Raw genomic sequence first — 26409 nt, 5'->3', positions numbered from 1 at the left:
TGTAGCCATAGCTCTCAGACTCTGCTGCTCCCGGGACAACTTGAAAATTGTTGAGGGTTGAGGCAGACCTCTTAACAATTTTTCCATTTGTTTAGCCATTGTAATTAGTTGTGCTGGATGCTAGCGTGCCTACATTTATATATGTGTTTACTAGGAGCTGCAGCCAGCTCCATCTAACTGCCACCCCTCATCTCATGATAGCCACTCTTCCTCTCACCCCGTACTCTTTGCCAAACCCACCCTTCTCTTGTCACCTCACCAAAACAACCCCCTTCCCTTAGACTTTGCAATACCTCTACTCACTGTCCCGGGGCACCAGGCTGCTCATTCACATGACTCAGTTGCCTGACTGCCACCACTTCTCCTCACCCCCCTATACTGCTGCTATGGTCCTGCAGCTCTGAGAGATCACTTTGTTGCCATGTTGTAGTTTGCAGTGACACCTGTTGGCAGCCATGTGAACTGCAGCATGACAACACCATTAGAAAAATATTATTAGTAGAGATATTCCTCATCTTCCTGCCAGCCACAAATTTATTCCTCTGAGGAAGGCAGAGTTTCCTACCTCATCACTTCTGCTCTTCCTCACTTCAGGGACAGACTTATGGGTTCAAAGAGTGATGGAGCAGTCCCTGTGCTGACAGTTCTGTACACACATACTTATTTATGCTGTTCCTACCCAGGTCCAGCCTTACATCCATACCTGAGACCTGCCGGAACAGAATGTTAATGGTATGAGAAGGCAAGATAGATTTGTTTGAAAGCTATGCTACTCTAGTGTTTTACTCTCTTCATAGTGACAGTGGCTCAGGAACACCGAAGACCCCTGAAGGAGGACACACCTCTCAAGAAATCAGGTCTGAGGCCTCTTCGAACCCAAGCTCTCCAGAGATCTGTCCCAACAAAGAGAGGTAAATAGAGCTAAGTAAACAGAAGTCGCATCCATATCATGCGTTGAAACTATATGGCTCCCCCAAAGAATCCTGAGGGTTGTAGTTTGTAAAGGGTGCTGGGAACTACTTTGTGAAGAGTAAACTGCAGTTCCCTGGATTTTTGAGGGGAAGAGAGACTGACTGTTAAACCACTCTGAAAACTGTAGCTCTGGGAGGGAAATTGGGGTCTCCTAACAACATTCAGCTTCCCCTGAACAAACCACAGATCCCAAATGTGTCTGAGGGATGCCCTGGCTGTTTAAAGTGGTACCATTGTGCTTTAATTGTATGGTGTGAATATGTGGATACAATCCAAAGTCTGAACTGGGGGTGGGGAGAACAAAAAAGGATGGCAGATGAGCTCTGGAAACAAGATGGGGTATTACAGAGCCCCAAATCCTGGGGGAGGAATTCAGAGAGGGAGATTTTTCTAAGCTCCATCGCCACCATCCAGTTTTAATTTTCTGCCTTCTTCTCCTTTGACTTCCAGGCCATTTATTAAACTCAAAGAAAACGGAAGGTCAAACATCTCTCGCTCATCCTCAAGTACCAGCAGCTTCAGCAGCACGGCAGGGGAGAGTGAAAATATGGAAGAATACGAAAGCCTGGTAATAATGCAGTTTTCGCTTACCGATATTGACTGGTCTCTCAGGGGGCCAGTGTTGCTGAGCCAGTTGACATTTGCATAAACCAGGAGGCACACAGCTTCCCCCATCTTCTCCTCTGGCACAATATCATTTCAGCCTCTCAGTCTCGCAGCCACATACATCTCTCTGACATGCCAATAACCCAGGGGGTCGCCAGCCTTCCTGGCCCAGGAGGCGCTTTTGAAATTGTGCCGCGTGTCACAAAATGGCTGCCACGGGTTTGCAAATTACAAAACGGCCCGCGTGGCGTGTGTGGAACATTCCAAAATGGCTGCCGTGGTTTGTTTGGCGTAATGAGTTTTGCATAGGAGAGACCAGCCAGGCACTGAATCAGAGAAACAAACACTCCCTTGCATGTTTTTGAGGGGATAGTTCCTGAGACCTTTTGCGGATACCGTCTGTAGGAGGAACTGGCAGGCACACGGGCACTTGCAAGCGCCGCGTTGGTGACCCCTACCCCCAATCACATAGTTCCCCCTCCTCAAATATAGGCCTACTCCAGGAACAAAATGTGTGTTGCATCTCGCCATCAAGCCTCCAACTCTCTCTCTTTTCCTTGTTCTCCCTCAGGGCAGCCAGCCTTCCACAGCGTCACCATTTAAGCAAGACGTCTTTGTCTACAGCCCTTCCCAAAGCAACGAGAATCCGGCTCTGGCATCTGCCGCGACACCGGTGATAATGAGCAGGAGCCCGACAGGTGAGTTGGGCAAAAGTTACCGAGATGGTATTGGTAGGAGCCTGTTGTTGGTTATGGCCTGCGCTGGATTTCAGGCAGTGTGGGTGCTGAGGTGAGGGCGTGCAAAAATTGAGAAGACCCATAATTGAGAAGATCCATTTGGAGGTGCCAAGTTTTGGGCTCACTCAGGGCACCATGTTACCAAAGATTACCAAAGTCCGCCCCTGGTTATGGCAATGGAGTTTTGAATGCGTTATAAACATGCAACACCAGATGGCGCTGGGGAGCAAAAAAAATATATTTGCAGTTTTCCATAGAGTTTTTTTTTGTTAAAATGATTTAGTTTCTGACTTATTTATAGCATCCCACCGCCCGTGTGTAGATCCATCCTCAGTCAGAGTATAAATACACAAGTTGACACGTTGGGTGGCAATTTTTTCCTTCTGTGCTCCACCTTCGAACTTGTACTTTTTTATATAGTTATCGGTCTGTGGGTGCTAAATGGCTGGGTTCAATAGGTGTTTGAATTTAATTAGAGCTTGAGTGTGAAAAGGGAATGTCAGACCTGTGTGTGTGTGTGTGTGTGTGTGAGAGAGAGAGAGAGAGAGAGAGAGAGAGGTTGTGTAGACCCAGCTCGAAGCCCCTGAAAGTAACATGTGACTAATTAAGTCAGACCCTATATGCTGAGCAGGATGCTAACCATCGTGAATCCAATGGAATCAACAAGTGTAAAACAAGGGTAAAAGTTAATTAACTCCAGCTAATTTCCTTCAAGGTTGTGATGACCTGGGAATAATGACACATTAGTGCACCAAAAGGAGTAGCGCCTTTGCCACCTTGAGCTATTTAGAAAATAAGTGTGCTGTAAATAATAGAATTGTAGAGTTCGAAGGTAAACTGAGGATTATCTAGTCTAACCCCCTGCAACGCAGGAATATGCAGCTGCCCCAAATGGGGATCAAACCCTCAACCTTGGCAGGCACCACGCTCTAACCAACTGAGCTATCCAAGCTGACATGAAATGTACAGTAGTAATAATTGTTTTTTTTTTAAAAAAAAAAAATCAAGCAGAATCAGTGCACACGTAAGATCAGAATGTGCTGGGCTGCCTTGAAACCATCCTACTTATCTGTGACAAGTTTCCCTTAGCTCCCCATGAGGCTATTACAGCGACAAAAATGGAAATTTGCTTCACTCGATTAACCAACTTGGATTGCTCTCGGTGATTAGTAAGCACACCTGCACGGCTGGGGCACTGCGGAGAAATCAGCATATATATCTATATAAAGGGTCTGTTTTGTCACATAGATCAGCCTAGGAAAAAGAGGAAGATCTTCAGGTCTGCTTTCACATTCATTCCTTCTCTCCCTCCCTCATTTTCTTTGCAACCCGCTCCCACTCCTTTCATCAAAAACTTCAATAACTGGTTAAGCATTTCATTTCCAGTTGCTCTCCTCCTGACAATCAGATGCTTGCATGTAAAAGATGATCACTAGAGAGTCCTACTTAGAAGTAAGCCCTGGTGAGGTTGAGCGGAACTTGCTTTCAAGGAAGTGGGTTGAGACTGCAGCCAGGGCCGTAGCAAGGTAAATTGGTACCTGGGGGCAATAAATTTTTTGTCAACCCCCCCCCCCCAGGCATGGGAAGGTCAGGTGGTACCCGGTGCGGAAAATTTCTTGTCAACCCCCCCCCATTGATTCCCACCCCCACAAAAATGGTTTTACATTATTTCATATTTACTTACAAAGGAATAATAACAAGTAATAATAATAATAAAAACTTTTATTTATATCCCACCCTCCCCGGCCAAAGTCGGGCTCAGGGTGGCTAACATCAGATACATAACATTGGTATAAAAATCAAACAATAATTAAATTACCTCCTAAAAACATCTCAAAATCAAATTAAAGTATAATTGGATGGCTTTCCACAGGGTTAGGGTTGGGAACAGTAAGTGCTCCACTGAACTGAAATTTCAGCCTTTATGACATAGGAAAACAGCCAAGTGAACAGCTATTTTGGTGGAGGAGGGTCAAGATATTAACTGATATGCATGAAATTTCATATATAGCTATATAATCCCTAGTATAGTATGATAAGACCTTCGGAGCAGGCATTAAAAAAAAATTCAATTTTTTTTCCTTCATAATTTGTCACCCCCTCCATTATGGAACACGGGGTGCCCCCCCCCCCTTTGCTATGCCCCTGACTGCAGCCATATTGCCTCTTTTCCGGGGCAATTCTTTATTATTATTATTATTATTATTATTATTATTATTATTATTATCTTTTAAAAATGTATTTATACTTTTCAAGTTTATACATTTCACTAATTTTACAACCATTTTGACATTTCAAAACTTCCTTCCCCCTCTTTCTGCATTTCTTTAAATTCGATTTTTAATATCTTCTGCATCTCCAAATTAGCTTAATTTGCTCATTTATTCGTCTTCTTTAAATATATACTCTTATAAAACTGCAGGTTGTTACTGTAATCCTGCCAGTGTTTTTATCTGTTTATAATTTATCTGTAAAGATTCAATAAACCATTTCCATTCTTTTATTTTAAAAAATTGTTATCTTGATTTCTTCTTCTTCCGGTAAGTTTTGCCATTTCTGCATATTCCATAAGTTTTTGTATCCGTTCTTCCTTTGCTGGGGCTTTCCCCCTGGGCAATTCTTAACTACTCTGAAATAATGAAAAACTCAAACCCTACGTACATCACAATAAAGTTAAAGCACATGGCTGCGCACCACCCCAAATCCTGGAAACTGTAGTTTGTTATAGGTGCTAGGAATAGTAGTTCTGTAGGGGTAGACTAAGGGACGCGGGTTAAACCACTGATCAGAAGGTCGGCGGTTCGAATCCCCGCGACGGGGTGAGCTCCTGTTGCTCGGTCCCAGCTCCTGTCAACCTAGCAGTTCAAAAGCACGTCAAAGTGCAAGTAGATAAATAGGTACCACTCCGGCGGGAAGGTAAACAGCATTTCCGTGCGCTGCTCTGGTTTGCCAGAAGCGGCTTAGTCATGTTGGCCACAGGACCCGGAAGCTGTACGCTGGCTCCCACGGCCAGTAAAGTGAGATGAGCGCCGCAACCCCAGAGTTGTCCGCAACTGGACCTAATGGTCAGGGGTCCCTTTACCTTTACCTTTAAGTGCTAAACTACAGTTCCTGGGATGGCTTGGGGAAAGTCACGTGAGCAGGGGGCCCTCCTCCCACTTTCAGGCCACCGCAAAATTAATACATTGTTGTTTCTATATTGACAGTGGGCTTCTGTTAAACTAAACTGGTTCCAGTCTGGTTTAGATTCATTCCATTAAATTCGGGGTAGCCAAAATGGTGCCCTCTAGATGACTCCAACTCCTATCATTCCCAGAAATTAATGATCAGGAATGACAGAGGTTGTGATCCAGTGACATTTAGAGAGCACCCCATTGGCTACTCTTGAGTTCAATCACTTGAAGCAAACACTTTTTTTTCACTGGGTTATTATTATTATTTCAAACAGATATGAAGAGCAGGAATTCTCCGAGGTCAAATCTTAAATTTCGTTTTGATAAACTTAGCCATTCAAGTTCTGGCCCGGTAAGTTTGAACGTATCAACCTACCGTAGACTTAAGACGTTGGTCAATCTACAGCTGGGGAACCTTTGGCCCTCTGGATGTTACAGGAACTACAACTCCCATCACCCCCGGCCATTAGCCATGCCTGCTTGGGCTGATGGGAGTTGTGGTTCAGCAACATAAGAATACAAGAAGAGCCTGTACATTGGTCCATCTAGTTATAGAATTGGAAGGGACCCTGAGGATCATCTAGTCCAACCCCTGCAATGCAGGAATACGCAGCTGTTCCATACAGGGATCGAACCTGCAACCTTGGCATTACCAGCATCATGCTCTAACCAACTGAGCTATCCCTGTTCTCAAAGAGGCCAACCATATGTGTATGTCCCACCACCAAACTGATCAAGGGGAACTGATCAAGGGGATCAAGGGGAAGGAACATTTGGGACTTTTTTTTTAGTTTAGAGAAAAGGCGGGTAAGAGGCAACAAGATTCAAGTTTAGGAAATTATGCATGGACAGGAGAAACTGAATAGAGAAAAGTCCCCCTCCCCCCCGGTCTCTCATAATGCCAGAAGGCATCCAAAGAAGATTGTGGAAGATTCAGGACAGATGAAGGAAAGTTTCGCGCATAGTTAAACTGTGGAACTCACTGCCACATGAGGCAGTGATGGCCACTAACTTGGACGGCTTTAAAATTCCTGGAGGCGAAGGCTATCAATGGCTATTAACCATGATGGCTGTGCTTCTAAGGACATAATAAGAATAGTCCTCCTGGATCAGGCCTGCTCTCACAGTGGCCAACCAGATGCCTGTGGGAAACCAGACAGCGGAATACAAGTTCCATGGCCCCATACTTGTGGCCATGCATGGGGTGGGTGGGTGCCAATGGGAGGTGGAGTCCACACACCTGGAGGGCAACACATCGCTGCAATAGAGTAAATGAGGCATGCGTGAAGTCAGCCGATCCTTTTCCTTTCCTTGCAGACACATTAGCTGACGGATAAGACTACAGACCTCCCAAAAAGGTGAGTCAGTTGGGCCGAGATCTCACCAAGATGGTCCTCCTGTACCTTTTTTCTGTTTTCTGTCTTTGCATCCAGCAGGAGGTAAGAGGCAGGGCTGCTGAGTAGGGGGGTGGCAGGGGCAAGCCCACCCCAAATTTAAATGAAGGGGCCAGGTCCCCTCAAAGCTCTGTGGCAGCCATGCACGCGTGCCACAGGGGGGTGCTGATGTCATGCGCGCACATCGCAGGGCATGTGTGCCCGGCATGCTAATGTCACGTGGCCCAGGGCCCCCCAATCACAGGGGTGTGTGAGGGAAGGCTGATTCAGTCCAGAACCCAGACCTGAAACCAGATTGAAGCTGATCCAGATAACCAGTTGCCACCCAGGAACACTTGCAGTTGTTCCACCACAAACAACTGCAACACGCTCTACGTGGGGATACCTTTGAAGGTGACTCGGAAACTACAACTAATCCAGAATGTAGTAGCTAGACTGGTGACTGGGAGCAGCCGCCAGGACCATATAACACCAATCCTAAAGGATCTACATTGGCTCCCAGTCCGTTTCCGAGCAGAATTCAAAGTGTTGGTGCTGACCTTTAAAGCCCTAAATGGCCTCGGCCCTGTATACCTGAAGGAGCATCTCCACCTCCATCGTTCAGCCCGGACACTGAGGTCCAGCTCCAAGGGCCTTCTTGGCAGGGGGTTGGACCAGATGGCCCTTGTGGATTCTTCCAACTCTATGATTCTATGATCTCTGGACTAAGGCTTCCAACCCTTAGCCCCATTGCTATGCTGAATGATGCCTTCTGCTGCAAAACAAACAAACATTCAATGTGAATATTATGTGTAGCCCTGCCTAGCTAAGGGTCAGGTTCCCCCATCTAATTTCTTTCCTCCTCTTTTCCAGGGCATTTCTGTTCAGGTTTTTCTTCCTTCCTTCCTGTTTTTCTTACGTGAAAACGCTCTTTTCGACTGACATCGTCCGTCCGCCACACTATGCGCCACTGCCACGTATGAAATGTGCTTCACCCAGGCAAATGTTCCCGTCCGACCCTGAGGGAGCTGCTACCTTCTTGCCACGTCTCCTCGGCCGGGATAGATGACCGGGGAGATGAACCTGACAGGTTGTGGGACTCTCTTCCCTCGCCGACCCCTGTCTCTGCTCCGTCCCTCGTGATCCAAAGGACATCTGGGGAGAGGAGATGGGTTTGCTGCTGACATTATACTTGAACCCGCTTCTTACTCTGTTTCCGTTTGGTATTCTGAAATCTGCAAAACCAGTGTGCTCCTTGTCCTTAATCGTAGCTGTTTGACTGAAGGTCATGAGCGATGCTCTCCTGATGATTTGAGAAAGTTACTTTGGTTTTAAATAATAATAATAATAATAATAATCACTCATAGTGATATTATAAGCTACTTTCTTCCCTTCCCAGGGCCTAAAGTCAAGTGTCCTTTTTTTTAAATGCAAATAGACTTGTTCTGCAAGTTCTTCCCCTTGAAGACCTCGGCCAATTCAGAACGTAGCATCTTTCCCCCTTACTTAAGTCCCGCTCTATTCTTTATCTCTCTTTCCTTACCAAGCCCAGTTCTAGAATATAAGAAGAGACCTGCTGGACCAAAGGTGTGTCTGGCCCAGCCTGCTGTTCACCACAGTGACCATGCAGATGTCCCTAGGAAGCCCACAGCCAGAGCGAACGGCAGTCCTCAACCCCCCGGCAGCACCCTGCCTGGGAAATTGGGAGCCTAATTCAGCTACCAGAGCTGAAAGCCAACAGCAAATTTCTCCTCCCCCATGGAATTGTCTAATCTCCCCCTAAAGCTATTGTAGCGAATGGCCGTCAGAACATCTCGTGGCTAGGAGTTCCGTAGAGCGGGTTTTTGGAAGATGCCTGTGCATGAACTTGCTTCATGTGTGGAGATCAGTGCACGCTGATCAACGCACAGTCTTTGATAGCGTGAGTAGTCACGGTGACCGGTAGGGAGCTGGGTATGTTTAGCCTGGAGAAGAGAAGGTTAAGGGGTGATATGATAGCCATGTTCAAATATATAAAAGGATGTCATATAGAGGAGGGAGAAAGGTTGTTTTCTGCTGCTCCAGAGAAGCGGACACGGAGCAATGGATTCAAACTACAAGAAAGAAGATTCCACCTAAACATTAGGAAGAACTTCCTGACAGTAAGAGCTGTTCGGCAGTGGAATTTGCTGCCAAGGAGTGTGGTGGAGTCTCCTTCTTTGGCGGTCTTTAAGCAGAGGCTTGACAGCCATCTGTCAGGAATGCTTTGATGGTGTTTCCTGCTTGGCAGGGGGTTGGACTGGATGGCCTCTTGTGGTCTCTTCCAACTCTATGATTCTATGCTACAACCTTCACCTGCCTTCACAGTCGTCGTAACTTAACACGTGTTATCTTCCACCTGTTCTGCCGTTGAGGACTTCTTGGAGCATTCTTTGTCTTGCTTCTCCCCCTTGACCTTTCAGCTGTACTAACAAGCCTTTAAAGGGCAACTGAGCTCCTAAGTGAGACTAATTTCCCCCCCTGGACTGACTTGTGAGAGGTTCAGACCACCCCCCATGTGGTCAAGCCATGGCCATCACTGTCTACGAATTTGGCACCGATGAGACTAGGCTGCTATTAAACATTTGATTGTGTGTGTGAAGCATCAAGGCTGCCTTCTCCTGTGGGCCATATTAACGTAACAAGATGGCGGCCATGCCAACTGGGCCCGATGGGAGTTGTAGCCCAAAAGAGCTGGAGGACTACTGTTTGAGGAAGATTGCCTTAAAACAGGTGTAGGGAACCTTCACTGGCCCACTGGCCAGATTTGGCCCACCAAGTCTCCCCATTTGGCCTGTGAGGTGGTTTCCCCCAAACCACAGTCATATGTGGCATTGAGGGTGGGATAGGCAGAAAACAAGCGTGAACTTTATGACATCAGGTGATTGGCAGCTGGGTGGTCCTGCCCACTTGTCAGAGTTGGCCTGCAGAGTAGGGGGTGAAGGAAATAAACATCTGGTGCTCTGGGCCAAAATGGTTCACGAATCACCTTGAAATGCTTCCAGAATTCTGTAGGGCAAGGATGAGGAAACTGTGGTGGTGAAATTTCCTCGAAAGGGCGTTGCTCCAGCTCTTTGCTCATTTTGGTAGCTCCTTTCTGCACCTCTACCCCCCTCCACACCAGTGTTGTCCCAACCCCAACCCCCAGTTCCAATGACCTACTGAGCCTGATATCTCCACCTTCTATGAATCTATCCCGATTCCCTACAAAAGTCCACTGAGCTGGTGGCTGCCATCATGTCTTCTTGGCAGCAAAATATGTGCTGCTGCAAAGAATTCCTTTTTGTCTGCTCATAACCTGCTGCTGGTAAATATCATTTGCCAATTCTGCATTCTAGAGTTTTGAAGAAGGAAGAAAAATGTACGTTTTCCTTCCTCGAAACTCCACAATTCCATTTCTCCTTGAATTCTAAAAATAATTTTGTTTATGTTGGGTGAAAAAAACAAAAGATACAAAGCATGCATTTCACTTTCCTTCTTTTTCTTCTTCATGGTTGTAGCATGGTATTTAAAAGGATCTCCCTCGAAGGAAAATGCTGGATTTTGTGGGTATCTAAAAGGTCTCATTCATTTCAACAGAGCAGGAAAAAAATTCCTCTTAATTAGGCTCCTCATGAAGAGAAAGAAGACCAAACAAATGATAGTTGCAGGGAGTGCGAGAGCGCGAGAGAAAAGCAGAATTCTTTTTCGAAAGGTCTCTGACAAAATGAAATATAATTCTTTTGTTTGTGAGGAGGCGACGCTTTGTAGCCGGTTGCTGGTGTACGTTGTAAATAATGTATATTTAATTTATTGCTACGGTAGCCTCTTGTATTTGTTATTGTATAAAACGAATTCTACAGAAAGGTCAGAAATGTATATTTTGTTGCTTAAATGTGTCTTTGCAAAATTCACAATTAAAAAAATAATATTTTGTGTCTATCGGTGTCTTAGGTTTTATGTTCATGCGGGCGTCACAAAGGGGAGGACGAAGGAACAGGAAAACAGGTGTGTGTCATGGGGTCTAGCCCCACCCCCTGCCCCCAACATGAGCTGCAAGCCCCATCCCCCCCGCCCCCCACTTTCCAGCCAACATGGGAAGATCTCACCAAAATCCCATTCAGGGCCGGATTTAGGTTTGATGAGGCCCTAAGCTATTGAAGGTAATGGGGCCCTTTATATGTCCAGCTGTCCATTGCCAACAACAAATTGTCGCTGTTTTTTGTTTGTTTGTTGAATATATGCTGTATATAACACTGTTACGCAGAGCCTCGGGGCCTGGTTCCCTTTGCCCCCTGCTCCATAAAATATTTCAGCGGGCCAGGGTCTCCCAAAGTTGATGGCGATTGCTATTCAGATGGTGTGTGCACACCATGACTTGTGATCAATTATGCAGGGTGAGGTTTACCTGCTCCCACAATATTTTATTCAAGCTGGCCCCCTTGCGCGACTATGTCCCTCCCCTCCCCGTAGAAGTAATGACACAGACACGTTACGCCAATTGTAATGGGCGTAAAGGCCACAACTTTATTGGTTACGGATGATGAGCGGTATTGGCCCCTATCAGCTATATCCGACCCCAACCCGTGTGTTGGGAGTCAGTGAAGGGTTAACCACCAGTAAGGAACCCCAGTGATGAACATCTCCCAGAATTCCCCCTGTGATCACCATAAAGGGACGTGCCTTAGGCCCTCAGCTCCCCGGGCTTTGGACAGGGCCACGCCCCCGGAAACCTTTACCGGAATACCCTTCAATTGAGGGGCAGTTGATGGCGCTACCTCCCCTCGCCACTTCATTTGGAAATTTCCAATGCCTAACCGCCAAACCAAGAGTTGTGACAATTGCTACGAGGTAGGTGAAAAAACCCATCTTGGCTAGTCCAGTTGGGGAAAAAGTCCTACCAGGCCCCCCGGCCAACCAAGGCGACCAACCGAAGTCCATAGCAAGGCCTGACACCCGCAAAGCCACCTCCTGATGATCCGGAAGTGGGCTTGTCCCCAATGAAGGACAGCCCAGCTCCTCCTAAGGCAGCCCGTTATACTGATAATCATATCCTACTGTTGGAAACTTTCTCCCAAAGTTGAGCTGATATCTGCTTCCCTCCAGTTTCCATCCATTTCTAATAATTTCCTTCTGGAGTAACAACAACAATTTATGACTTACACCCCACCCATCTGGCCGGGCCTCCCCAGCCACTCTGGGCGGCTCCCAACAGAATATTAAAAACACGATCAAACATCAAACATTAAAAACTTCCCTAAACAGGGCTGCCTTCAGATGTCTTCTAAAAGTCAGGTAGTTGCTTATTTCCTTGACATCTGATGGGAGGGCATTTCACAGGGCGGGTGCCACTACCGAGAAGGCCCTCTGCCTGATTCCCTCTAACCTCACTTCTCATGGTGAGGGAACCGTCAGAAGGCCATCAGAGCTAGACCTCAGTGTCCGGGCTGAACAATTGGGGTGGAGACGCTCCTTCAGGTATACTGGGCTGAGGCTGTTTAGGGCTTTAAAGGTCAGCACCAACACTTTGAATTGTGTTAGGAACAACAGAGCAACAGAGAACAGGTCCCATGATATGACATTGGAAGGTGGTGGATTCTTCGTCACTGAATGTTTTAAAACACAGATTTTTTGGGGGGATGTGTGTGTCAGGATTCCTTTAGCTGTGCTTCTTGCATTGCAGGGGGTCCGACTAGATGACCCTTGGAGTCCCTTCCAACCTTGCAATTCTACGATTCGAAGGGGATAACTCAACGAACACAACTCCCCCCCCCCCGGAATGATTGGCCAATATTGATGTGGACTTTAATAGCAGAAAGAACTGGGATAGAGGAATGAAAACATGGTCTCATGCACTCCTGTGAGTGGTACGACCAAAGAAAATACACACCATCCGAGTCCTTAGGATGAAGTTTGACACACAGATGATAAGAGAGCTGCATGTTTGCACCGCAACTTAAAGCACACATTGAACATCCTACGCTGGGGAGAAAGACTTCACAGTGTAGATGTTCTTGGGCTCCCAACTCCCACCAGCCCCAGAAGATTGCCGGCCAGTAAGAGTTGTCGCCTTCATTTCATCCTGCATCTGAATCTGTGGGGGAACCTGAATTAGATTTCTCCCACCCCCATCTCCACCCTCCACTTCCCATTTCATCTTCGCAAAGCTCCCATTTGAATCCTGTTTGTCAATCCAGTTTTGTTTTCATCTCCCCCTGCCACCTGGTGGCCATTCAAGGTCTTGTTGTCACTGGAAGCCGGTGAGTTTTTCAGACTTAAATCCTGAGCTTGCATAAAATGGAACGCGATCCTGGCACTTGGAAGGAAGACATGCGAAGGTGATGAGAAAGCAAAAAGGTGTCTTTTTAAACATCTGGCTTTCTATTTACAGGGACCTATATTTGGCCTATATATATATGACGTATATATAAACGGCGTTTCCGTGCGCTGCTCTGCTTCGCCAGAAGCGGCTTAGTCATGCTGGCCACATGACCGGGAAGCTGTACGCCGGCTCCCTTGGCCAGTAATGCGAGATGAGCGCTGCAACCCCAGAGTTGGACATGACTGGACCTAATGGTCAGGGGTCCCTTTACCTATATTTGGCAGAGCTGCCCACCTTCTTTGACCTCAAAGCCTGAATCCCAAGCTGAATGGGGAGGATCTGGGCTTGAGAGCTGTCAAAAGTCAGGGTGGTCTGGTGGCGAGAAGAAGGGGAGGTTAGTTCTGTGGGGTATGAATAGGCAAAGCGGGACCCAGCATGATTGCACTCTCCCATCCCCCACCCCTGACCACACTGCAGAGAGCAGGATTGAACCTTCCGCTCACCAGCTGGAGGGTTCAATCCTGCTCCTTGCAGTGGTCTGCTTTGCCAGTGTGTTCCCCACTCACAAAGCAGCACTCAGCAGGATCGAACTCTCTGCTCAGTAGGAAAGATGAGCAGAAGGTTCAATCCTTCTCCTTGCAAGGTTGGTTGGACGGGGGGGGGGGGGCAAGCGGGGAGAGAGAGGCGAAGAGGACACAGCATCTCCCTCCCCTGTTCTGATGATTAAGTAGGGCTAGACCTTTCAGGAGAAGAAAAGACTAAGGAGTAAACCCTACATGAACCCACATTGGAGTCTCTTAAGATGGTTGGATGGCTTATTGTATGCAGTGCCGGATTTATGTATAAGCTAAACAAGCTACAGCTTAGGGCCCCACTCTCTTGGCCCCCCCCCCAAAAAAAAATTCAAGGGGAAAAAACCTGGATGTACATTTCCAAAATGTAAGGGAAAAAAACAAATAAAATAAAACCTACATGCAGCAAGTGTTTTTGTGTTGTGAAGGCTCCTATGATGTAAGTCCTGCTCCCTAAAATATCACTGGTTTGCTCATTTCAATATATAGGGTGCCTACATTCTGCATGTGCAAATGGCTTCAGATACCTATTAGGTCCACAAATTACCATACAGCTTATATTCAACACAAAAAGGAGCGACAATTTGTTGTTGACAAAGGACAGCTGGACATATATAGGGCCCGATTACCTTCAGTAGCTTGTTGTTGTTGTTGTTCAGTCGTCCGACTCTTCGTGACCCCATGGAGCAGAGCACGCCAGGCACGCCTATCTTTCACTGCCTCTCGCAGTTTGGCCAAACTCATGTTAGTAGCTTCGAGAACACTGTCCAACCATCTCATCCTCTGCCGTCCCCTTCTCATTTTGCCCTCCATCTTTCCCAACATCAGGGTCTTTTCTAGGGAGTCTTCTCTTCTCATGAGGTGGCCAAAGTACTGGAGCCTCAACTTCAGGATCTGTCCTTCTAGTGAGCACTCAGGGCTGATTTCTTTAAGAATGGATAGGTTTGATCTTCTTGCAGTCCATGGGACTCTCAAGAGTCTCCTCCAGTTTAGGAGCTTAGGGCCTCATCAAATCTAAATCTGGCCCTGCTTGTATGCCTCCTTCCAGCAACTCCTGGTGCCAAACCTATTGCTTTCCTTTCCTTTGGACATCAGCGAGGCCAAGAGGAGGGTCTTGGCAGCCCAGGACCTCCATACTCACTGCAGAGGCTTGCACCCCACAACGGTCACTTCGGTGCTGTTGAAACAGCAGAAGGCAGCAGTTATGAGTTACTGGTCTCTGCAGCCACAGTGATTCTCCAGCGATTTAACCTCACCCCCAGAGGCACACTCCATTGTCTCTCAAGACAGATTGATGCCAACAATAACAGACCCTGTATTGAAGCAGGTTCTAGCTCTGGGCTAATTACAGTAGGTGCCTGATCAAAGTGGGAAGAGGGCACTAATGTTTAGCATGGTATAACATTCAGTAATGCGGGTGCCTTTCTGTAGCCAGCAGTAGTTCAGCCAAAACACACCTCTTTCCATTTGCCATTTCTGAGACTGGAACGTAACCCTTATTTCAGACGCAGATGGCAGAATTGTGTTTGTGTGTGTACACACACAGCAGGAGTGGCGCAGGGCTCAAGAATATGAACATCTGCTGAGCTATGTAAAAGGCTTCAGAATGATAAATATTCACACCCATGCTTTGTATATCATAACACTGGCAATAATTATATATATAAAATTAGGGGGTGGGAAGGGAGGGGGAACAGCTGAAACCCCAACAAAAGGGATCTCTTCAGAAAACTCTGAGCCACTGAATACTGTTAAGATATCAGCTTTGTTGAGAGAGACGGGGGGGGGGGGGGGAGGGAGGGGGAGAGAGATAGAGTCATCAATGGCTGGAAAAAAATTATAATAAAATTTTATTCCCAGGATAGCATTTTAAAAAAGAAATTAGAAAAGTGTTCTTGATAGCATATAAGAGTGTTTTTTTTAAAGGGGGGGAACCTAAAGGAAAAATGCTACATATCAGTTATACAAATACTATATATATATATATATATGTGTGTGTGTGTGTGTGTGTGTGTGTGTGTGCGCGCGCGTGCGCGTGTGTGTGTGTGTGTAAATACATATATAAATATCCAAGAAATATGTGCTGGATCAATAGAGAATGGTTATAGAGCATCAGTTTGCATGTAAACAATCAAGGTTCAGCTCAAACATGGGGAGGAACTGAATTCTGCACAGAAAATTCCATTTACAAATTCAGCGTGATCCGGTCATTTTCAGGCATTGACCTGAAGTGCTTCTCTTTTCCCTTCGGTGCAAGTACAAAACAAAAGTTTGCTCTCGCAACCATGAAATGTAGTTCCTCAGGGCTCCTTCAGGAAATCCTAACCAGGCCCTAAGGTTTCTGCAGAAGCCTAGCCAACACAAAGCGCTGTGGCCAACTAAATTTTACTCGCAGCAGACCCTTTAAAATGAATTGGCCCAAGTTCATCATGTCTATGCTTTTCAATAGGTCTACCAGGAGTAGTATTGGCTGCAGCCCAAAATCGCATTTGCAGAGAACAGGCTCATTTGAGACAGCAATCTGCCCCATCGAGAATCCTTATTGCAAGCATTGGTTCCGAACAGGGTGGAATTTTTTTCCACAGCACTTCCAAGGCCAGTTGCTCTCCAGGGGAACTGATTGTATAATTATTTTATTTCACTGGAAAAGCGGGGTTTAAATTATTTTTAAAAACAGAGCATTTGTATCAACACATCCAAGCCAGAAAGGCTAAATACACACACACACACACACACACACACACACACACACACACACACGATGTCCTTTGGAACAGCCACAAGTACAGATTCCCCTCTTTTCTCGGCATGGAGTGGAAACAAAATGGAATGCACCAATAACCAGAAAAGGGGTGATAGAGGGACATGGGTGTCTTAGAGGAGCATGGGAATAAAGATGGCATTTTGAACATGGCTGCCACAGGGGCACCAAACATGGGGCACCCTTAGACCTCAGCCCAACCATCGCCAACCTGGTGCCCTCCAGATGTGTTGGACTACAGCTGCCATCAGTCCCACTGCACCAGGTTGGTGCAGGCAGCCTTGTTGTATATTCCTGGTGGAGGATGCCATGTTGCACAAGGAAGCCCTTCCAGGGGGAGACATTTTTAGAGTGTGTCAGGCCATTAAAACTTTATTGCTTCTGAGACACCGTCTTTTCCCTTTATTCTTTTTCTTCTTTCTGCATTAAGGCACACCAACCACCACAGCTGGCTGCTGCTGAATAGAAGGAAGAGCTTTTTGGAAGCTGGTGTAGAAGAACTGGGGACCTGTTTTGAACCCAAAAGAATTCCCAATGACCCTGTACAGGAGGCTGATGTTGTGCCCCAGGCCAATGGGCAAGGGATTGTGGGAATTGTAGTCCAATATCATTTATAAGCTTGGGATAGGTAAAGCTTTGGGCTGCATCAGAGATTGGTCCAATAACAATATTATCATTATGCAGAGGTGATGGCCTACAGGTCAGCTCACCCCTAACCAGTGTCCATGCTGATGGAAACCAGTGTCCAAAAACATCTGGAAGGCCACAGGTTTCCCTTAGCACTGACCCAGACCAGTGCAGGCTATTAAAACATCTGCTTGGGGGCAGTAGCAGTCGTGGTGGTGGGGAAAGAAGAAGCTTCCTTCCCTTAGAACTGGTGAAACAAAACTGTGAAGGTGGAAAACTTTGTACCCTCAGGGACCAGGTTATCCCAAACTTGGGTCTTCTCCAGCTGTTTTTGGGCTACAATTCCCATCAACCCTGACTGCTGGTCTCGATAGCAAGGGATGATGGGAGTTGTAGTTCAAAAACAGCTGGAGAAGACCCAAGTTTGGGAAACCCGGATCTCTGGAGACTGTGGCCTAGCGTTCTCCAAAGTGGTCCCCAAAGGTTGGGTCATACGAACGTCACTTGGACTTTTTCCATTGCTCCGCTGGGCTGCCGGCCTTCCCCATCCTCCATTCGCAAATGCCGGAGTAGGCACAATAGCGGCACTTCCAGGCGTCCTCGACATCCACCCCTCGGGAGTCCCGCTGCCCTTTCCAGTAGGCCAAGAAATACCGCACTGCGGCTCCGACCTCGTCTTGGTCATAGGCCAAGACCTCCGTGCCAAGTGCGGCGCCGGAATCCTGGTGGACGTACTCGATTTGCAAACGGTCGATGGCGGGGATGTCACAGTGTGTCAGGTTGAGGGAGAGCAGCTCCAGGAGGTCGCAAAAGCAGCTCACCGTGAAACCCGACTTCCGGGCCTGCTCCTGGACTTGGGGGCCAAGCGGCTGTTCGGGCCTCAGGTGAAGCCGCTGGAGGAAACTATCCGGTGCCAGGCACCCTCGCACCATGGCGTCAAAGAGATACTTATACAGAAAGACCTGGAAACAATTCCAACGATGCATATGTTAAGACAACAGACACCTGACAGCCTATTCACTTAATTTGCAAAGGCATTTGCCTGCACCAGCCTCTCCCAAAACATCCAAGCAGTGTATAGCAATAGAAAATTGTTTCAGAGTTCCCTGTGAAAAGGGATTGGCTGCCAAACCACTCTGCAAGCTGTAGCTCTGCGTGGGGGATAGGAACTTCCTAGCAAGTGGATAGCTCAGCTGGTTAGAACGTGGTGCTGATAACGGCAGGGTGGCAGGTTCAATCCCCGTATGGGGCAGCTGCATATCCCTGCTTTGCAGGGGACAGGACTAGATGATCCCCAGCTCTACAATCTATGGTCTATGGCAGGCACGTCCAACAGGTAGATCGTGATCTACCGGTAGATCACTGGACGTCTGTGGTAGATCACTGGTAGATCACTGGCTCCCACCAAAGAAGCCCAACAAGTTTGGCTCTCCCAAAAAAAGCTCAAAAAATTTGCCCTGCACCCCCACAGAAACGGGGCTTTCCTCCTCCCTAAAAAAGCTCAGCAACTTTGACCTGAACCCCCCAAAAGGGGGTAGATGACTGCCAGTCTTTAACTCTGTGAGTAGAGCGTAGTCTCTTGGAAGTTGGCCACCCCTGGTCTATGGCAGTGATGGCCAAACTCGGCCCTCTAGCTGTTTTGGGACTACAATTCCCATCACCGCTGACCACTGGTCCTGTTAGCTAGGGATGATAGGTGTTGTAGTCCAAAAACAGCTGGAGGGCCAGCTGTCTATGGTCTAACTCTCAGCACTCTAAACCAGGGATCTCCAAACTAAGGCCCAGAGGCCGGATGCGGCCCAATTGCCTTCTCAATCCGGCCTGCGGATGGTCTGGGAATCATGTGTTTTTACATGAACAGAATGTGTCCTTTTATTTAAAACGCATCTCTGGGTTATTTGTGGGGGCTGCCTGGTGTTTTTACATGAGTAGAATGTTTGCTTTTATTTAAAATGCATCTCTGGGTTATTTGTGGGGCATAGGAATTGGTTTATATTTTTCCCCTCAAAATATATTCCGGCCCCCAAAAGGTCTGAGGGACAGTGGACCGGCCCCCTGCTGAAAAAGTTTGCTGACCCCTGCTCTAAACAAACAACAGCTCCCAGAATTCTCTGGGGGAAGCCATGTTTGTTTAAAGGGGTATCACAGTGCTTTTAAATGTATGGTGTAGTGTGTCCTGAACTATCCTGACTGGTGGCAGCTCCCCAGGGTCTCAGAAAGGATCTTTCCCAGTACTCAGCCAGCCCCCACCTGCCTGCCTTCTTACTAATAACCAGTCCAGTGGTGGCCCTGCCTATCGCCTTCCTTCTCCTCAGTCTCTGTGTTGCCCTTGCGGAACTCAACAAAACTGGCATCAGTTGGCTCTGGCGCCACCTACTGTTGGGCTCCTTTCCTTCCACCCAACCAGTCCCAATGAGTGCCAGCCAGCACTCTTCCACAGGGATAGAACCTGGGATGTCCCGTGTGCAAAGCAGGAGCTTTGCCACTGGCAGTCACACAGCACGGCTGCGCCTGGCTTGGAAACTCCCAAGCTAGGCAGATGCCTCCTGCCGTCAGCGGCTCATCAGCTCACCTGAAAACGATCCCGCTTTTTCTGTGCCGCCGAAGGCATGGAGGCATTGTTCCGGGTCTTCAGCTCATTCAGCTCCAGCTCTCCTTTGGGTGTATAACCCAGCTGATCAATGACCCCAACCACGAAGATGTCTTCCAGCACTCCAAACACTGGAAATTCTCGCACACGGTGACCTGGAGTTAAAGAGGATGCAATATGTCTATGTCTGTCTGTGTGTGTGTGTGTGTGTGTGTGTGTGTGTGTAATCATCATTTTATTTGTAAGCGGCTCACAACATGACAAGATTTACACAATTACAAACATAACAACGTCATAAACAATAAATAAAACTCATCAAAAAGTAAACAACCAAAAGAAACCAGAAGCCTTTTTACTGGGCATCCTAGGCCAAGAAATCCCAAAAGGTGATAGAACTGTATTTACGTATGCCACAACAGCAGCTAGAATTTTGATAGCTAAAAACTGGAAGACAGAGGAACTACCAACGATTGAAGAATGGCAGATGAAAATGATGGACTATATGGAACTTGCTGAGATGACTGGGAAGCTCCGTGACCAGAGGGACGATGCGGTGGGAGAAGAATGGAAGAAATTTAAATGGTATTTTAAAAAGTATAGTAAGATTGAAAATTTAGAAGGAACTTGGAAGGAAAGTTAGACTGCAGATTTAGAATTATGTTAAGTGTCAGAGAAATGGGAAATAATGAATTAAGATTATAGTTAAAGAAATAGATAAGACTTTTTGAAAAATAAGGTTTGTACAATGTAAAGAAATTACTAAAGATGAATGAACGAATGCAGGAAGAATTAGTTTTAAGGTATGGTTTTTTGTTTTTGTAGTTTGTTTGTAATAGTTGTATTTGTATTGGTTTGTTGTACCGTATATACCTGAGTATAAGCCGACCCGAATATAAACCGAGGCACCTAATTTTCCTACAAAAACCTGGGAAAGCTTATTGACTCGAGTATAAGCCGGTTCACCTTTGCCGCTGTGGAGGAGGAGGAGGAACGAGCAGCCCGAAAGCAGCCCTTTGGGCTGCTCCTTCCTCTTACTCCTTTGCCAAGTTTGCATTTATGCGAGCAGTTCAGGAATGGAACAAGCTGCCTGGGGAGAGTAAAGAACCGCCGTTCTTGTACGCTTCTTAAGGAATGGTTGACTGGGGAGAGCGGGTGGCGGCACGAGCGGAGAGAAAGGGCTTCTTTCTCGCCACCCCCACCACCCGCCTCACTCGAGTATAAGCCGGGGGCAGCTTTTGCAGCACAAAAAATGTGCTGAAAAACTAGGCTTATACTCAAGTATATATGGTATGTATTTTGTTGATGTGATCTTGAAAAAGTTAATAAATATATATATTTTTTAAAAAGTAAACAACCAAATGGAAACAATCTCCATATAAATCACAAGACCCAAAACCAAAGATACAACATCAGTATCTATATCTATATCTATATCTATATCTATATAGTATAGCGCCAGAGTAATGTGGGTGGCCCACTTGCTCAAGGGAAGCCCGCATACCTGCCTGCAGCACTGAAAGCATCACCAGAAGATTCAGCACCTTTATCGCCCAGGAATCTTCTCGGCTTGTGGTGCTGACCGTCACCAGGTCATGGTCTTCCAGCTCTGTGTTGAAAACAAAGACAGGGGAAGAGAAAGATGAGCCCAGTAGATGCTGATCCATGTGGGAAAGTGGGGGGTACCGCCCCAACAACCTCCATCTTTTCTCACTACACCTGACTCCTTACTAGTGGGGTAGGAGAGCCAAAAAGAATTCACCTCTGGCAACCAATGCCCCCCGCTCCTGGTTTCAGATAGGACATGGGGAGATGAGTCTAAAAAGCCCGGCACACAAATTTCCACAGCCCTCTAGTGGCTATGGGTGGCTCATTCACCAGTATTAGTGTATTTAGCGCTAACTCTGGAAATGTACACTCGATTCTGACCAAACTGAGCCTCTTGATGTGTATTGTGGTCTTTGCTCAGAATCAAGAGTACACTTCCAGAGTTAACACCCAGGACCTCCATACACACCGCCCAGGCTTGCACCCTGGGGAGGTCACTTGGGTGAGGTTTGACTTCACCCCTGGAGGTGAACTCCATTGCCTCTCAAGACGGACGGATGCCAACAAGACCTCCACTGTGAGATGCATTATGCCCCCTAAATACCAATCGCTGGGAACCGCAGAAGGGGAGAATTATCTTGTGCTCGGGTCCTGCTTGCAACCTTCCTGCAAGCGTCTGGCTGGCCCCTGTGAGAACAGGATGCTGCACTAGATGGGCCATCGGCCTGATCCACTAGGCTCCCTTTGTGCTGCAGAAAAAAACATGTTTTGAAGAAGCAGGGAATGGACTGTAAAGCATCCTTACCTCTGGCAAGGTGGATGCTCTTTCCTGTGTTCAACAGCACAATATTTTCAGGAGGCGTCAGGTCCGGAAGCTCTCGCCTATAAACCATTTGCTGCTCGCACCACACCTGTGCGGATATATCCGTGACCGAAAGGTAACGCAGGTGGAAGATTTCGAGAGGCACATGAGATCTCTTTCTTTTCCCTGTTTCAAGCACGCTCCCTTTCGCCACATCGCCACCCTCAGATTCTGCAGGAGGGCCGAGGGAAGAACTTGGCTTTTCGGAATCCCTGGTTGAACGAAAGACGAGGTTATTTTAAAAAGTCATTGTTACCGGTTTCCTTAGATATGTAACCAAATATAACTTGGCAAGTAAACATAGCATCTGCCCCCACCCCTGCAAGCTTTATCAATTTATTTCATTTCCTCTGAGGAGTACATACTTCTTCCCATTTTACCCGCACAACAACCCAGTGAGGTAGGTTTGGCTGATAGGCAGTGACTGGCCCAAGGTCACACTGTGAGCTTTGTGGCCGAGTGGGGATTTGAACCCTGCTCTCCCAAGGTCTTGGTCCAGAACTCTAACCACTATGCCACACTGGATTTCCCCCAGCTGCCAGCAACAAGGCATGTCTTTATAATATCCATATTCAGCTCCTCCTATGTTATTCTGCCATCATTGTGCAGAAGCATCCATCAACAACAAGGTCATCTTCTCCAGCTAAAGTAATTATAGGTAAAGGTAAAGGGACCCCTGACCATTAGATCCAGTCACGGACGACTCTGGGGTTGCGGCGCTCATCTTGCTTTACTGGCCGAGGGAGCCGGCGTACAGTTTCCGGGTCATGTGGCCAGCATAACTAAGCCGCTTCTGGTGAACCAGAGCAGCGCATGGAAACGCCATTTACCTTCCCGCTGGAGCGGTACCTATTTATCTACTTGCACTTTTATGTGCTTTTGAAATGCTAGGTGGGCAGGAGCTGGGACTGAGCAACGGGAGCCATGGGGATTCAAACCGCCAACCTTCTGATCGGCAAGCCCTAGGGCTCTGTGGTTTAACCCACAGCGCCACCCGTGTCCCCCAAAAAGTAAGTATGCATGGTCACAAAATCAAGGTTTATAGTGATGTGTCTGACAGCATATTTTATCAATCCTTTTCACCAGTATCTAAAATAAATAGGCCCCTTAAGGCATAAAAGGCATTCGTTTTTTCCTTTCCTTTCAGCACCATTACATTGTGGGTTATCTTCTCAGTGACACCCAACCTCCATGCATTTTTATACCAAAGGTCTATTTCCAAACCCAACCGATAGTCTTGCTGCAGCAAGCAAAAGTATCAGCTTGCCTTACCAAACGTAGACCTTTCGAAGAGTTACAAATTACCCTCAGCTGTGGGGCAAAATCAAATTGTTCTTGTATAATATTAGACATAGCTCAGTTGGTTAAAGAATGGTGCTGACGACGCCAAGGTTCCGGGTTCGATTCCCGTATGGAACAGCTGCATATTCCTGCGTTGCAGGGGGTTGGACTAGATGATCCTCAGGGAGCCTTCTGACCCTACAATTTTTTGAGTCTATCATACTAACCCGCCCAAAGCAAACCTCGTAGAGAGCCGGCGGGAGCGGGTGGTAGTTTTGGAACTGTAGATGCGAAGGTTGTCAGAAACAAAATGCAGGAGGAGGGAGGTGCCTGCTTACCCAGCCTCTGGCTCCTCGATTTGCAGGAATTCGGAGTCGCTCAGATCGGAGAAGCCAGACGCCGTTTCAGCTTCCTCCAATCCGGAGTCACGCCCGGACATGACTTTTTTCCCGGGCTTGCCGCTGCTGCTATTGCAAAACTGCCATTCTTCGCCGCGCAAGCACCTGGGAGGCGGAGTCGGTGACGTAGCTCGAGGGATCCCCTCCCTTCCATTCAGAAACAAGCGGCGGCCCTTAGCCATAGATTTAAGAAGAAAATGTAGAGCAGTGCACTCTCCCCTTACTCCGAAGAATACTACAGCCTTTACAATTTCTTAATAAAAATATTTTTTTGCTGTTGATCCAGTGCTTTTTTTCTGGGGGAGACGCAGGGGTACCCCCTAAACAAATCTAAGTTTGGCCTCATTGAGGGGTAGTATTTAATAATAATGAAGTGTGCATGCACACGAAAGCTCATACCAGAAACAAACACAGTTGGTCTCTAAGGTGCTACTAGAAAGAATTTTCGATTTTGTAATGATAATAATAATAATGATAATAATTTATTTATACTCCGCCCATCTGGCTGGGTTTCCCCAGCCACTCTAGGCGGCTTCCAAGAGAATATTAAATGCAACAATATATTAAACATTAAAAGCTTCCCTAAACAGGGCTTTCAATATGAGTAGGAAAATGAGAGTACCCTTTAATTTTTTTTTTTTTTAAAAAAGCACTGTGTTGATCTACCAGGGGTTGGAGGCATGCTGGGGAACAGATCCCGCAAAACTGAAGATTTTTAAGCGTTGCAAGGGATCCCCAAGGATCTTCTAGTCTAGTGCAACTGAATCTCAGTTACAGATCATCCCTGACAGGTGGCCATCCAACCTCTGCTTAAAAGCCTCCAAGGAAAGAGAGGCTGCCACCTCCCGAGGGAGGTCCATTGGTCCAGGTCCTACCCTCCGGAGCAGGAAAAAACAATCTTGTTCCCTCTTCCCGAATCCCATCTGACATATCTTTAGGAATTTGAAGACGGCTATCCTATCTCCTCTCACAGTCTCCTCTTTCCCAGACATAAACCTACCCAACTTTCTCATAAGGTTTGGTTTCATAGCTAGTGTTGCTTTTTTTTTTTTTTTGTATCAGTTTAAGGCGGGAGAAAATAAATAAATAAATAATACCATCAAACGTCACCAGGCGGAAGTCCCACCTTTCAACGAAGAGATGTCAGTCTGCAGCTTTATCTCTGCGTTCTTGGAGGCGCCGCAGTTTGCTGGCGGGAAGGATTTGCATATTCTTTTGAATGGTCCTTTCCTCCAATGCAAGCTTCTTTCCGAGCCCTGCAAAAGAGAACTACCGATCTCAAACAGGGAGCCTGAGTAGCGATGTAGTTTTAAGAGAAGGTTGTAGAAATAAATGGAGGATTTCTCTAGTTTTATTAGCGGGAAGCCATTCTCAGCCCAGTTGGTGGAGGAAAAAAGAAGAAGTGTATTTTACTTTTTACAAAATAAAATAAAAAATTCCTTCCAGTAGCACCTTAGAGACCAACTAAGTTTGTTCTTGGTATGAGCTTTCGTGTGCTACCAAGAACAAACTTAGTTGGTCTCTAAGGTGCTACTGGAAGGATTTTTTAATTTTATTTTGTTTTGACTGTGGCAGACCAACACGGCTACCTACCTGTTACTTTTTACAGTAGGCTAGTTTCTACTAGGGGTGTGTTTACGCACGGACCCCCTCCCCGCAAAAGCCCTCTGACCCCCAGATTGGGCCAGTTTAGCCCTGTGCTGCCCTGGAGTCCTCCTCCGCCACCCCGGATCCACCCCTGAAGGAATTCCAGGATGGGGCTAGTTGTGTGTCTGTGTGTGTGTGTGTGTGTGTGTGTGTGTGTGTGTGTGTTTTAACCCCACTTTAACATAAAGTAAAAATAGGGATTTAAAAAAAATGTTGGGCTGCATGCCTTGTCACTGCACAGGAGCAGAACCTCCTTTTTGTTAGGTTATGATTTGATACCTGTTTATAAATATTAGAAGTGAGTTTTTTTTTTAAGTATGGAGATAAGGTAAATAGGGTGATTTAGAAATGCTAAGATACTTTGGCCACCTCATGAGAAGAGAGGACTCCCTGGAAAAGACCCTGATGTTGGGAAAGATCGAGGGCACAAGGAGAAGGGGACGACAGAGGATGAGATGGTTGGACAGTGTTCTCGAAGCTACCAACATGAGTCTGACCAAACTGCGCGAGGCAGTGGAAGACAGGAGTGCATGGTGTGCTCTGGTCCTTGGGGTCACGAAGAGTCGGACATAACTAAACGAATAAACAGCAACAAGATAAAAGTGATTACATATGGAACTCAGGGAGGGGGGCGGGAGGAAGTCTAAGCTCAATTTGAGCAAAGTTATATGCGATGATGAAATTTTATTTGGTTGTTATAAATGAAAAATTATTATTATTATTTATTATTTATTTATTTAAAAGGATCAGAACCTCCTGCATACCAGCTGATAACCGAGAGGATCTGATCCTGCACTATGCAGGTCACTTGCTCCTTCACCATCTGCAACGTCAACCAGCTTGACAGGATCCGATCCCGTCTTTAAGGCTTGGAGCAGACGTTTAGTCAGAAGGCGTTCAGACTGAGACTTGGTATAAAAACAGAGCTTATGTTTATAAAGGAAGC

The 26409-nt window shown here is 46.7% G+C and overlaps 2 protein-coding genes across 7 annotated transcripts in view; one reads left to right on the top strand and one right to left on the bottom strand.

Annotated features, from left to right (window-relative positions):
- Positions 1 to 8218, top strand: part of RAP1GAP2 (RAP1 GTPase activating protein 2) — a 194491-nt gene extending 186273 nt beyond the window's left edge. For 5 of the 6 annotated variants that reach the window (XM_033171730.1, XM_033171733.1, XM_033171732.1 and 2 more), the window contains 6 exons: positions 798 to 911; positions 1423 to 1540; positions 2150 to 2276; positions 5764 to 5840; positions 6806 to 6846; positions 7735 to 8217. In XM_033171730.1, the coding sequence (XP_033027621.1) occupies positions 798 to 911; positions 1423 to 1540; positions 2150 to 2276; positions 5764 to 5840; positions 6806 to 6814 (445 nt within the window). In that variant the 3' untranslated portion in view covers positions 6815 to 6846; positions 7735 to 8217. Of the gene's footprint in view, positions 1 to 797; positions 912 to 1422; positions 1541 to 2149; positions 2277 to 5763; positions 5841 to 6805; positions 6847 to 7734 lie in introns of all 6 variants that reach the window. The other variant, XM_033171729.1, reaches the window with a different exon arrangement.
- Positions 8219 to 17583: 9365 nt separating this feature from the next.
- On the bottom strand, positions 17584 to 23968 carry EXO5 (exonuclease 5). The gene is made up of 5 exons (XM_033171737.1): positions 23757 to 23968; positions 22081 to 22349; positions 21232 to 21336; positions 19713 to 19885; positions 17584 to 18102 (listed from the first exon to the last, which is right to left on the bottom strand). The coding sequence occupies exons 1-5, from the start codon at positions 23855 to 23857 to the stop codon at positions 17641 to 17643; spliced, it is 1110 nt and encodes a 369-aa protein (XP_033027628.1). The 5' UTR covers positions 23858 to 23968; the 3' UTR covers positions 17584 to 17640.
- Positions 23969 to 26409: the final 2441 nt, after the last annotated feature.

Source organism: Lacerta agilis, chromosome 15 (assembly GCF_009819535.1).
Source record: "Lacerta agilis isolate rLacAgi1 chromosome 15, rLacAgi1.pri, whole genome shotgun sequence".
In the NCBI taxonomy this organism is placed as follows: domain Eukaryota; kingdom Metazoa; phylum Chordata; class Lepidosauria; order Squamata; family Lacertidae; genus Lacerta; species Lacerta agilis.
Note: the sequence above shows the minus strand (reverse complement) of the source record. Positions and strands in the feature narration are given on the sequence as shown.

Excerpts from the sequence above, each read along its gene's own strand:
- EXO5 (XM_033171737.1), bottom strand. The coding sequence starts at position 23,857 with ATGTCCGGGCGTGACTCCGGATTGGAGGAAGCTGAAACGGCGTCTGGC. Across the intron at positions 21,337-22,080 it reads GAGCATCCACCTTGCCAGAG|AGCTGGAAGACCATGACCTG; the intron begins GTAAGGATGCTT and ends TTTTCAACACAG. Across the intron at positions 19,886-21,231 it reads GCTTTCAGTGCTGCAGGCAG|GTCACCGTGTGCGAGAATTT; the intron begins GTATGCGGGCTT and ends CTTTAACTCCAG.